Genomic DNA, 13,968 nt, shown 5'->3' with positions numbered 1-13,968 from the left:
CGGGTGATACCATGCGTTTCGGATTAACAGGGGGAGCAAGTAACGCATGGCTTTTTGTTTTTATGGAAAAAAACACTATGTAGCCACAAAAAATGATCCTGCGATGAACCTGAACGACTTCTTTTTCCTACCCGACAAAGTTCCAGAACAGTGGCCTCTCCTCTTTTTTCGGTGCTGCAGTGTAGGTCTCTCCTTGGCATGTACCGTGGGCCTCGTGACGCCACATTATAGGGCCTGGGATATCATAAAATTCCACTTACTGGGTTCTGCTTCTGGTGCAGCTGGGAAGTGGAGAAACTTAACGCGAGTTTTAGAATGTGGGTTTTTCAGTCTTCGTTTAAAATAAATTATAGACTCACCTTTTTTTGTGTGCAGATTTATATAGCGCGAACTCCACCCGAAGGTATTGGAGCGCTTTACATGAGCTCCAGTTACGTTACACAAGGGCACAGTCATTATTTATTTATTATTAATATTATTATTATTATTTGGTATGCACGGGGAGTGATTTGCCTAGAATCACAGGATGTGGAGTCGACGCCGAGACTCGAACCTTGGTTCCCCAGCTCCAAAGTCTGCACAGCGCACTTTCTAAGTACATATTAAACGATTTTATTGGGCCACGCCCAAATCCTGTGTTTGCCCTGCTCCTCCTCTCAAACAGTGTTAATTGGGGCAGATTTACGACTTCTGGCGCATCTCTGCTAATCAGCAGAGATGCGCCAGCAGAGTTGTGATGTATCTCCCCACCCGTGCGCCACCACTGATGCGCCGCATTTACAATGCGGCGTCCCGTGGCGCTCAGATGGGCAGATGCGCAACGCATCCCTGGCGCAAATTCGGCGCATTGCTGGAGTTGCGTCGCAAGTGCAACGCAGCTCCAGCAAGGCTCGGGGGTGCCCTATCTGTAACATGCTGCGTCAATTCTTACGCCTGCTTCAGGCAGGCGCAGGGTTTTGACGCAGCATGGCCCTAAAAGTGACTGAGTGAAACCTTGTAGATTTCACTCAGCCAATTTTAGGAGGCGTTCCTGCACCGGAACGCCCCCCCACCCCCACCCTCGCCAGAACGCCTACAAGTGGCGCAGAGCTTTACAACGTTACGCATCCCTCAGATGCATCACGTTGTAAATACCCCGCAGCATGGCGCTGGCTTTGCGCTGCGTCACAAAAGTGGCGCAACGGCGGCGTAAAAGAGGCGCAAGGGGATTGTAAATCGGCCCTGAATGCTCACAGCACCAAACACCAGGGACTGTGGTGCCACTGCGTTACAACCGCGATTCTCTAATAAGGAATACAAGGCAATGTTGAAAAGTGACTTATTCTTCAAAGAGTTGCAATTTATTTGCCAAACGTAAACTTTAAAATGAGCCTGTTTTAAATGTACTTCATTATATGGATATAAAAATGCACGCACGCTCTGGCCATCGCTGCATGCGAGATGAGCGAGGTGTGAGGAGAAGGTGAAGGGAGAAACAATATTTGACACAAAAGAGTCAGGGAGAGGAGGGAAAATGAAGAAGGACGAATAAAGAACAGGGAAATAAGACAAAAAGTGCTAAGAGAGGTAGAAAGGGAGAGATAAATTGGGGTATGAGAGCGATGAAAGCGCAGGTAACACATAACTGGTGTATGGGCTGCCTCGCAACCCAAAATCTTTTTAGAATGTTTTATTGCTGCCCCTTCAAACCTCAGGCTATTAACCACATAACAAAACTGTGCTGTTAAAAGCATCATTTACCCATGCCGGTGTCTAAAATTCAGGCCCACATCACCGCCACCCGTTCACCATCAAGAAAACCAGTAAAAGAAGCCTGCCTCATTCAGTCCCATTCAAGGCATATTTTTAAGAAGCACACGTTGAAAGTTCATCACTTGCCAATGGCTAATGGTTTAAATTCTGGTGGACATCAAACATCTATTATTCAGTACCAAGGTTCCCCAAAGGGTACATGTGAGTTTTAAAAATACTAATTATGTTAATGTCATTTTACCTATTCCCATTAGGTTCCTAATATGACAGGCTGAAGTATCAGAAAGAAAAGTGAGGTAAGAAATATTGCCTCAATAATTGCATACACAGTGCCCCAACATACAACATAGACATTACAATGGCGGCCTTCACAATGCAATTATTCACTGGCATGTCACCTCACTGTCACACTGCCATTGCCCTAGCATGAAAACAGAAGTTATAATGACAGTTTACACAATGCACAGTGAATCAAAATTCCCTCAGTGAGAATACACAACCCTTCTCAAAGTTGTATATCCATCCCATCCTCTTTTAACGGTTAAAGGTACAATGTGCTTTGAAGTGCATCACTTATAAACTTATAAGCAATAATCATTGGAGGGGGGGTGAACCCCAGCATGCTCATATAGCTAATCTTTCTGTATGTATCTCTAATAAACTGATCTAGCTTTTAGGAGAGCCACAACTTACAATTAATGTTTAAAGTCTATTCTTTTTTAACCAATATTAGTGGTCCAGTATGCTTTAAAAAGCATGGCTATTCAAATATCTTCAGACTTACAAGATAAGCGGAGAGAGGTTCCTCTCCTTTTCCGCTCTTCCACAAATGTAACCTAACACACACAACAGCAGGAGAAAGAGGTAATCGCAGTGAGACTGCACCCTCTGTTGGAAAACACCTAGTTTTTTTAAAATGCCCTCATCCACTAGTAGTGTTATGCTGCATAACTGGGCGTGCTACAACATCCGTGCGCCTGGGATGAAGCACAGGGTTAAATGGAAAGACATACAAACATTTAGGGCGATCCACCATGCAGAAAAACGAATTAAAACTACCTCAGTGACTTCCCTGGTTTCTTTTTATTATTGGGCCCCCTGGGTAAAATTAAACCAATTATCCACTGACGAAACTGCGATATTAGTAATCCATCATCCTTGCATCTGCTTTCTGTCGACATGTTTCAGCCTGTCTTTGTGCCCCCATGGGTCAATCAGCCCTCCTCTGGACTAAGATCCCACGCCTAGACCTATCAACGCCTTGTTATTAAGTGAATTAATGTTCATGTAGTGACCTTACTTGTCACTCCTCAATTTCATACTTAGGGATTTCCTGGAAAAAGAAAAAGAAAAGCACCAATACCCTTTCATATGCAGGTGTAATAACGCTAACGCACATATGTGCCATCTCAGCATCTAAACCATACTAATTCCGGTTCAGTGCCTTTCGGCACAGGGGTATCTTATATATACCCCCTATATAAAGTGCCTGGCCTTTCCTGTTTGCAGCCATCCCATCACCATGATAATACCCAAACAGAGTGAGAGTTGAAGGAAGAGTCAGTGGAATAAAATCAGTGTTCTTATCCTGGTTCATACTTTCACTCTCTGGAACCAGAGTAGCAACGGGATCATATACTTGATCCATTGTGTGTGTAATCTATTCTATGTAAGAATAACTACAAGGAAAGTCAAAATCATAATTATGGAACACAGAAGAAATATCAGATGCAGGTAAACTGTGACTAAGTTCACTGCACACTACTTGGAAAAAAGGCACACTGTGAGTGATATCAGGTGGATGGTGCTAGATAAACCGAATATTGCCAGAAATGTTAAAATTGAAAAAAAAACTGCTGATATGGGAACAGAGATGGACATATACTGTATCCGAAGTCATGAATGGGGATTAAATGATGCTATTCCCTGGCATCCTTTGAAATGTCTGCAGAGAAAAATACCCATAAAATGTTGAGCCTCATGTGTCAGATAAAGAAAGGTTAGGGGCCTCATAGGTGCTGGTCTACCATCAGGATATGGGCATAGAATAGTTTTCCACACTACATACACAGTACACAACACAACTCTTCAACCGACCAGGGTTATAGAAAAGCGAATTCATTGGCATAAAACGTATTGATTATACCCTGAGACCGGTTGAATGAGCTCTCTTTCTGTGTATTAATCTCTGTTTGCTTTCATCAATCAGGTGTAAATGGATACAGAGGGAATAGTATTTCCTTTTTAATACATTTATGATGCTTTAGTAAATTACACTAAGAATGCTGATCCCTGTCATTAGAATGATGATGCATCCACATTTTCAATAAACTTAACAATGCTAAGAAAACCGCTTTATACCTAGTGCTTATCACTTTTCTGAGCACCTCCAATATGGCGATGAGCATTGAAACATTACGCATGAGGGTGATTGGTCCCAGAGCACGGGGACATACCACATGACATATCATGCCATTATGAGAGCACTCAATGGATGAACTAGAAAAGGGGCAGTCCAAGAAGCTACCTCCATACTTCGGAGGGCAGCGAGTGGCAAAGCAATGAGCATATCATTGATTTTAACTCCGGCACACACGCGTTGCTGTTGCATGATGATTTTGCCACATAATCAGCACCCTGAACTACACACAAACTCCAACTATAGCTTGGGAATGTGGGAGGGCAAACGCATAGTGGTTCTTCCAAACGAGGACTACTCGATATTACGATCACAAAGTTAGCATTGAAACTAAAAGAAATTAAAAGATGGCAATCTTGAACCTTTAATTACGAAACTGATGTGACATCAATGGGGGAATTGCAACCCTCTGGATAGCTATGATCTTACTTCTGTTTCTGATTCTAATTCACAAACAAATATAAAAAAATCTAAATTTGAACGGGAAGGTTAAAGATTTTTTCAATTTAATTGGGGCCACTCTTTGTCCATACTATAGTCTGTTTGATTCAACTACACTGGTCCCATGAATCAATCTGAGGACACTACCTTAATTTTTAGCTTCCAATAATCAAATTCCTTCACTTTACAGAATGTTTATAAAAATTCTATTGTACATTTTGCATCATTATTTATAAACAATTTATTATTCTGTTAATATTATTTAATTTTCTAAGCAGTTGCTGACTCCCTGAGTAGAGTTCACTGACCCCCAGGGGTTCTTGGACCTCAGGTTTAGGACCACTGGCATAGAGTGTCGTAGAGTGGAATGTCCTGTTGTGGATTCGAGTAGAGTCTTGTGGATTAGAGTGGAGGGGTGTAGAGTGGAGGGACGTAGAGTTGAGGGATGTAGAGTTGAGGGACGTAGAGTGGAGGGACGTAGAGTGGAGGGACGTAGAGTAGAGGGGCGTAGAGTGGAGGGACGTAGAATGGAGTAGAGGCATTGAATGTTGTGGCATAGGGTGGATTAGAGTGTTGTAGAGTGGTGTAGCATCGAGCTGAGTAAAGTGTTATAAAGTGGATTTTGATGTCGTGGAGTGGAGTGCAGTGTTGTAAAGTGGAGTGACGTTGAGTAGAGTATAGTTGCATAGAGTGGAGTAGAGGGCCGTAGATTGGAATGGCATAGGGTGGAGTGTAGTAAAGTAATGTTGTGTAGGGTCATAAAATGTAGAGGAGGGTCAGTGAAGTGGGAGAAGAAAAGCAGCGATCAAAGCCCCCACAGGAACAGTCAGAGTGAGGCAAATAATGAGTTATAGGCACAAAATGAAGGAAATATAATGGGAATGGCACAGGGCAAAAAGTTAGAGGAGTGAAAATGGGATTAACAGGGGAAATTTTAAAGGGCTTCATGTACACTGTAAAGAAGAGATGCACGGTGCTTGAGACCAGTGCCTCCCAATGGTAGCAGTATACCGCTAACAGAAGACGAGAAGAGTGCTGGTGTCAAAATTTACAAACAAGGTGAGGGCACTGGTCCAAGTGCTTGGGGAGGACAGAGTGCCAGAAGTATGGATGACCAGGGATGAGATGTCTAGAAGGGCCAACAAGGCAAGATTATGCAGCATCGTGCTGGGCAATGGGTCCTTCAGGATATCTGGGAAAACAGATTTGAGCATGGAGAGTTTTGTGGAGGAGAACTGGAAATATTAAAGAAAGATGGACAAACTAGAGACTAGAAGAGAAACAGACGCTGTGCCGTTGTGTTCCATTAGAGAACTTCCTCTTGGATGGAAAGTTGATTCCAATTGCATGACTTCCAGTCTTCTTCTTTCTGGCTTCGGGGGCAAACTTATTAGAAAGGGATGTGAGGAAGTGATTTTATTTATGGCAAGTCATGCGGAGAGAGGGTTTAACATAATTATGTTGCTGTCTTAGTTGTTTCCGTCTTCAACTTTGGAGTCATAGTTGTCGGCCGACACCTATTATCTTCCTTTGGTTCCAGTTGGATTCCGATACATTAGGATTCACTGTTGGCGGTTAGCCTACATTTGTTACCACCTTTCATGCGATCTAGTAAATCATGTACACACCATCCTGATTTTAGTTTGGCTTTTACTCAACAGGCTGTCCTCCCCACCCTTGTCCTGAAAAAGACCCGCCCGTTATGCCCATGAATACGCTCCCATATCTAGGGTTGAAACGTCGACGTTAGTCATTATTAAATTCACACAATCCCCCCTGAACTGAACAGGAAATTATAATCACAGTCAGAGGGTTATGTTAGCACTTTGGATCTGACTACAATATGTGTTTTCCCTCCCTTTTGTATTCATATGTCATCCATGTGACCTCTGTACAGCACAATTGTCACTTATCACGATTAGTCACTTACTGTACACTTGAATCTAAGGTAGTTATTGTTGCTTGTGTATTATGTTACACGATAACCAACCCAATATACTTTGAATAGTAAAGAATAACATTTACAGCTTATTCAAATGGCTTTTCTTGGTGTGTTTCTTGAAATTTGTCTTTATGAAAATTCGTTTTTTTAATGCCCTTTGTGTATTGAATACTGTGTACAAATCATTTGTCCTACCCGATAGAACCACTTTTGCTTATTAGATATTCCTAGTGCCATCAGGAAGATAGTACTTAGAGGCAGGCAGGGAAAGGCCTCGAAATGGGCGGGGCAGAAAGTAAATAAGTGAACATGAAAAAGAGTGATGTCATCAATTAAGTGCAGGACACGCTAGAACAGGCACTGACGCTGGCTACCATTTCAGGACACAAAATGGCATTTGGTTTCTATGAAAGAAAACACTTTTATTGCTCGAAAACCGTCAGGGGAGAATATATGAAGGATTATTGAGAAAATTAATAAGGAATAGGGGAATGAAGATAGATGGTGAACACTAACGACAGTGGATTATGCAGGTGACCTGTGTACATCCAAATGGGAGACAACACTATTTCAGTCAGATTTCACTTTAAGAGCATCGGGGATGGTGGAAGCAAAAGGAATCTAGGACCTCCTGCAGGATGAGGTGAGAGTACTGCGAGGAGGTCTACAATAATAGTAAGGAAACGCAAGACAGACCATCAGAGTGATGGGGCACAGGAGGAAGTATTGCTGGGATTGAAGGCCCAGCAAGAGTGGTATGGTGATATCTTCAAATATGAAGCCAGGTGAACGACATTTTTTGCGACATGAAAGTGGAAAGGTGATTCAAAGGGTTTGAAGGTGGGTAGGTTTAAGGAGTATTCAGAAAATTAATAAGACCAAGGTAAAGCACCCTCAGGGAGTTTGGGGTGCACTTGTTTAGTATAGGAGCAACGAAAAGGCGAAGATTAATGAAATGAGAAGAGGGAGAAAAATGAAGCTGGGAAAATGGCTGTCAGGTAAGTGTGTTACATACGTCTAAAAGATAAAGGTTAAGAAACAAGGGATGGACATTCAGTTTATTTTTGCTTTGTTTTGTGGGGAGCGAGTGGAGGGGGCAAAAGAAACAGAAAAAAATTGATCACCCACCATGCCATCGTGGAGCGGTCAGGAATAGAGGACAGAAATATGGAAGACATACAAAGAGGTGTTGATAAACTGGTTAGACAAAGGGGGCATGAGATAACGACACTAACTGCCCAGATTGCTGGATCAGACCAAGTAAGATCTTGAACAGGCCGAATCTTGGTGGGAATAACCTAGTTCAGAAAATGTGCTAAAGCTTATAGACCAAATGAAGAGACATATGTGGGGAGTGAAAAACAGGAGGTAACAATTGTTTGGAGACAGCTCTTGCAAAGAAACGTATGGAGGCGGAACTAGAACACCAGCAGCTGTCAGAGGGCCAGGAAGAAAGTACGCGAATAGGGAGGTATCACATTTCTGCAAGTGGAATAATTTGAGCTGGATGAAACATGAAGAAACTGCTCACATGCATCCTTAGTTCTTTAGGCACGATGATGAGCTCTAGCTGTTAGTGAGCACTACTAAGTATCAGACCTGTACTGGATTAAACAAATCGAAGAGTGGGTAAAAACAGAGGATCTGGAGGAGAAGACACATGAGGGTTTGTTGTCAGTAACATGCCTAAGAGAACAAACAGTGATGATTATAAACGAATGTAAAACTACTACAGGAAATGTGGGGGACTGACATGACAGCTCAGGAGCACGTGGGCCCATACTTTACAGAAGAACAATAGGTCTGGGTTGGTGAAAGAGCACTAAGACTAAACGAGAAGAGGCTGGTAGGACATATACAGGATTCGTAAACCCCAAAACACAAAAATTCTGAGATTATAAAAAGTTGGGACCATGGCAGGGGAATGGTCATTATTATAAAATAAGACTGAGTTGTTTAGAGGGTCGGAAGCTAAAGTGAATAGTATATTAAGAATGAGCCGAATTATAGGGTCATAATAGTGTGTAAGACAAATTGGCAATGAATGCTAATTTGGAGGTTGAAGGGAATATTTTTTTAAATCAAAAATCTAAAAGCATGTCCTTTATGTTTCCAAACAGGGCCCAAGGACAATGGAAAAGGAATGTCTCTCTCTCTGTGGGCTTGAAGGAATACTGCTCATGACTCACATCTGTGTTCATCCAGCATCTCGGCACACGGATGCTCTGTGCAGGCGGACCAAAGGAAAAGATCACCTATGCCAACCTACATCCAAAAACCTGAGTTAGGGGAGTGAATTTTGGAGGCAACATGGAACGGGTAGAACGTCTTTGTAAGTAATAAATAGTTGTAGGAGTTACATGGGGCAAAAAAAATCAACTTTGAACTAAAGGGTCATTGAGCGCTAATTTCAGTTTATTTTATGAAAAGATAGAAGGAACAGAGGGAAACAAGGAAGGGGTAGCCGTGGTCCATGTATGGGCAGGCTTGCAGGGGATTTGTAGATCTGGGATAACGAAGGACTGGCAGGGTCGAAAGAGAAAAGGAGGAGGACAGGATTGGCCCAGAAACACAGAAAGGAACAGATCAGGATAATGGAGCAGTGTTTTTTTCCAAGCCAAATCAGTGTTGGGCTTATTTGTTTAAAGGCAAGGGGATGTTTTTATGCCTTCGGTTGACAGTACGGGCATAACCGTGTATGTGGCACATTGTCCCTGGGATATGAACCTGATGGCTTTGTCCTGCCTTCCTACTAACACATTAGACACATAAAAGCGTGTATGTAAAGTTTTCGCCTGGCATTTACCATCCTCCCGACACGGGACTACCATGGCATGATTGATTGCACTCTATAGGCCCGCATAAAACGGACGATCATACAGCTTTTGTGATTAAAATGCTGTCCTTTAAATAGCAACAAAAATGACCATTTTCCTAAAAAAACGATAAAATAAGCACTAGTAAAGCCGTTATGTCTGGCCTTTTGCAAGCTGGTGTAATGGTTACTTTTTCATTGGAAGCATATACCACAAACAAAAATCTTTAAAAGGCGAAGAGCAAAGCTTGGCACCACTTATGCAAGGTGGCCACATGTTTGTAACCAAAAAATGTAATAGTAAATAAGAGCAAATAACGCTCGCGTGTCAACCCTTTTTAGCTTTGATGCACATTGCCCGAAATTAGGATTCTGTATGGTGCAAAGAAAAGGTAATACTGACTTTAATATTACTATGACCTGAGGACATAAGCATTGGCCAACATTCTGGTACAGAAGTGCATTTCTTTTTAGGAGGATTTAGGCATGATCTGACAATACAGTCTTTCACAGTGTAAATTTGCCAGTGGCTGAATTTCCCCATAATGTGGCAAGCAGAAGCAAAATGTGGCTGATAGATAAATGGATTAATGGATGAAGAGCGTTTGCAAATACCATCTATCCATGGACATGTTTATGTATTTAGCGGTTTTTAATTACATGAGACACAGACGCAGCTAAAGCAGCCTCTCAGCTAGACCTAGAAAAACATACATTACTGTAAACAACCATCATGGTTACCATCTCAGCACATACTGATGGACCGAAGTGGTGGTGGTGTAACTTTTGCAGCAGACACTGCTCCCTTTAGAGTGCTTAGCAGTTTCTAACAGAACAGTTATCACCCCACAGATTTGCCACTACCTTCATTTACTTTATAGGGGTAGGAGGGGGCATGTGCGCCCTGTGGAATATGTGCCTCTGACATTATTCCAACTAACAAATGCACGAGTTCACAGAATTATTCTGCTGTCCGGAGACAGGCAATTAAGTTCGGGAGTCAAAAATGAGTTCGGGGGATGAAAATCCACTTCATCCCAAGCACTCACCTTTCCTCGGTCCCCAGCGCCCAACAGGCGGACACCCTGGGGCCCGCGCACTCAGGAAGGAGGCTCATTGTGAAGGAGGTGACGGGTCAGTGAGGCCCTCAGGTCGGCTGCCTTCGGTGACTGGCCACGGTGTCGGAGCGGCGCATCTCCGAGCACATAGCCGGGGCTCCTGGTCTCTGCTGCGGAGCGAGCCTGGTGGAGGACCCGGTTCAATGTTTCCAAATGTCCTTGAAACCGTCCGAATTCACCGCTATTTCTGATGGTGTTTTCGTCCCAGTCCACTTCACGGGGATGCGCGTGCGTCCGCGAGGGCCAGTGTACACGTCGCAGTGCAAGTTCTTTCTTGTGTGAAGGCCCCGGTCCAGTCAGAGGGTGGACGGGTGCACGTCACCTGTTCACTTCCGACAATTCGTGAAAGCGTCCCAACTCACAGTTGCACAAGGATCTGCGGACGTCCACTAGTATGTGTGCGCCGTCACAATCCACTGTGCGCGATCGTGTGTGTACGTGCTGCAGCCGGCCCACATCTGTGCATGCCCCCGCCTTGGACCCCGGAGCTGAGGAAAGTGAGAGCCCTGCACGCCCGCCGAGCCCGCCACCCGGCAGCATAAGAAGATAGTTTACCACAGATTACGCTTCTTACCGGTTATTTATAGCTCAGACTTTGTAAAAATGGAAACATGCCCTCCCTCTGCCCCGACGGTCCGCAGACGAAAATCACACGTGCGCACAAACACACGCACCGCAGATATACACACTCAAATCACACATGTGCGCATACAAACCCAAGTACCGCAGATATACACACACTCAAATCACACATGTGCACATACAAACCCAAGCACCGCAGATATACACACACTCAAATCACACATGCGCACATACAAACCAAAGCAGCGCAGATATACACACACTCAAATCACACATGTGCACATACAAACCCAAGAACCGCAGATAAACACACTAAATCACACATGTGCACATACAAACCCAAGCACAGCAGATATACACACACTCAAATCACACATGCGCACATACAAACCAAAGCAGCGCAGATATACACACACTCAAATCACACATGTGCACATACAAACCCAAGAACCGCAGATAAACACACACTAAATCACACATGTGCACATACAAACCCAAGCACCGCAGATATACACACACTCAAATCACACATGCGCACATACAAACCCAAGCAACGCAGATATACACACACTCAAATCACACATGTGCACATACAAACCCAAGCACCGCAGATATACACACACTCAAATCACACATGCCACATACAAACCCAAGTACCGCAGATATACAAACACTCAAATCACACATGTGCACATACAAACCCAAGCACCACAGATATACAAACACTCAAATCCACATGTGCACATACAAACCCAAGCACCACAGATATACACACACTCAAATCACACATGTGCACATACAAACCCAAGCACCGCAGATATACACACACTCAAATCACACATGTGCACATGCAAACCCAAGCACCGCAGATATACACACACTCAAATCACACATGTGCACATGCAAACCCAAGCACCGCAGATATACACACACTCAAATCACACATGTGCACATACAAACCCAAGCACCACAGATATACACACACTCAAATCACACGTGCGCAGATACAAACCCAAGCACCGCAGATATACACACACTCAAATCACACATGTGCACATACAAACCCAAGCACCGCAGATATACACACACACTCAAATCACACATGCCACATACAAACCCAAGTACCGCAGATATACAAACACTCAAATCACACATGTGCACATACAAACCCAAGCACCACAGATATACACACACTCAAATCACACGTGCGCAGATACAAACCCAAGCACCGCAGATTTACACACACTCAAATCACACATGTGCACATACAAACCCAAGCACCGCAGATATACACACACTCAAATCACACATGCGCACATACAAACCCAAGCACCGTAGATATACACACTCAAATCACACGTGCGCACATACAAACCCAAGCACCGCAGATATACACACACTCAAATCACACATGCGCACATACAAACCCAAGCACCGCAGATATACACACACTCAAATAACACAGCACAGACAAACCCAAGCACCGCAGATATATACACACTCAAATCACACATGCGCACATACAAACCCAAGCACCGCAGATATACACACGCTCAAATCACACATGCGCACATACAAACCCAAGCACCGCAGATATACACACGCTCAAATCACACATGCGCACATACAAACCCAAGCACCGCAGATATACACACGCTCAAATCACAGATGAGTACATACAAACCCAAGCACCGCAGATATACACACACTCAAATCACACATGTGCACATACAAACACACGCACCGCAGATATACACACACTCAAATCACACATGTGCACATACAAACCCAAGCACCGCAGATATACACACGCTCAAATCACACATGTGCACATACAAACCCAAGCACCGCAGATATACACACTCAAATCACACATGTGCACATACAAACACACGCACCGCAGATATACACACTCAAATCACACGTGCACATACAAATCCAAGCACCGCAGATATACACACTCGAATCACACATGCACATATACAAACCCAAGCACCACAGATATACACACACTCAAATCACACGTGCGCAGATACAAACCCAAGCACCGCAGATATACACACACTCAAATCACACATGTGCACATACAAACCCAAGCACCGCAGATATATACACACTCAAATCACACATGTGCACATACAAACTCAAGCACCGCAGATATACACACACTCAAATCACACATGCGCACATACAAACCCAAGCACCGTAGATATACACACTCAAATCACACGTGCGCACATACAAACCCAAGCACCGCAGATATACACACACTCAAATCACACATGTGCACATACAAACCCAAGCACCACAGATATACACACACTCAAATCACACATGCGCACATACAAACCCAAGCACCGCAGATATACACACACTCAAATCACATGTGCGCACATACAAACCCAAGCACCACAGATATACACACACACTCAAATCAAACGTGTGCAACTGTGCACATACAAACACAAGCACCCAAGATATATAGGTACTCTCAAACCACACAGGTGCACATACATATGACACAGATATCCACACTCTCTAATCACATGTGTGCACCTACAAACACTACAGATATACACACTCTCATATCACACGTCTGCACATACCAACACAGGCACTACAGATATACACAAACTCTCAAATCACACATGTGCACCTGAAAACACTACAGATATACACACTCTCATATCACACGTGTGCTCATACCAACACAGGCACTACACCTGAACACAAACTCTCAAACCACACGTGTGTTCACAAAACACATACGCACTAAAGCAAGGATCAGCATATCCCCAAAGCGGGTGTGCACACAAGAAAACACCGCAAACCTATATGCGAATATCTATTGCAAAAAAATTAGGGCTATTTATTCTTGTTTTTCTTAAGCCTAGAAGAT

At 43.5% G+C, this 13,968-nt stretch overlaps 1 protein-coding gene across 3 annotated transcripts in view; it reads right to left on the bottom strand.

Annotated features, from left to right (window-relative positions):
* The window catches only part of UCKL1 (uridine-cytidine kinase 1 like 1), a 205,697-nt gene that overhangs the window by 152,382 nt on the left and 39,347 nt on the right, over positions 1-13,968 (bottom strand). Inside the window, exon 1 of one of the 3 annotated variants that reach the window (XM_086949750.1) lies at positions 10,419-11,008. The exons of the other annotated variants lie outside the window; for them this stretch is intronic. Coding sequence (XP_086805876.1) covers positions 10,419-10,486 — 68 coding nt within the window. The 5' untranslated portion in view covers positions 10,487-11,008. Of the gene's footprint in view, positions 1-10,418; positions 11,009-13,968 lie in introns of those variants that run through there. 3 annotated transcript variants of the gene reach the window in all.

The sequence above is a fragment of the Lissotriton vulgaris genome, unplaced genomic scaffold (genome assembly GCF_964263255.1).
Source record: "Lissotriton vulgaris unplaced genomic scaffold, aLisVul1.2 SCAFFOLD_722, whole genome shotgun sequence".
Taxonomy (NCBI): Eukaryota; Metazoa; Chordata; class Amphibia; order Caudata; family Salamandridae; genus Lissotriton; species Lissotriton vulgaris.
The sequence above is the reverse complement of the archived record's forward strand: the minus strand, read 5'-3'. Positions and strand labels throughout refer to the sequence as shown.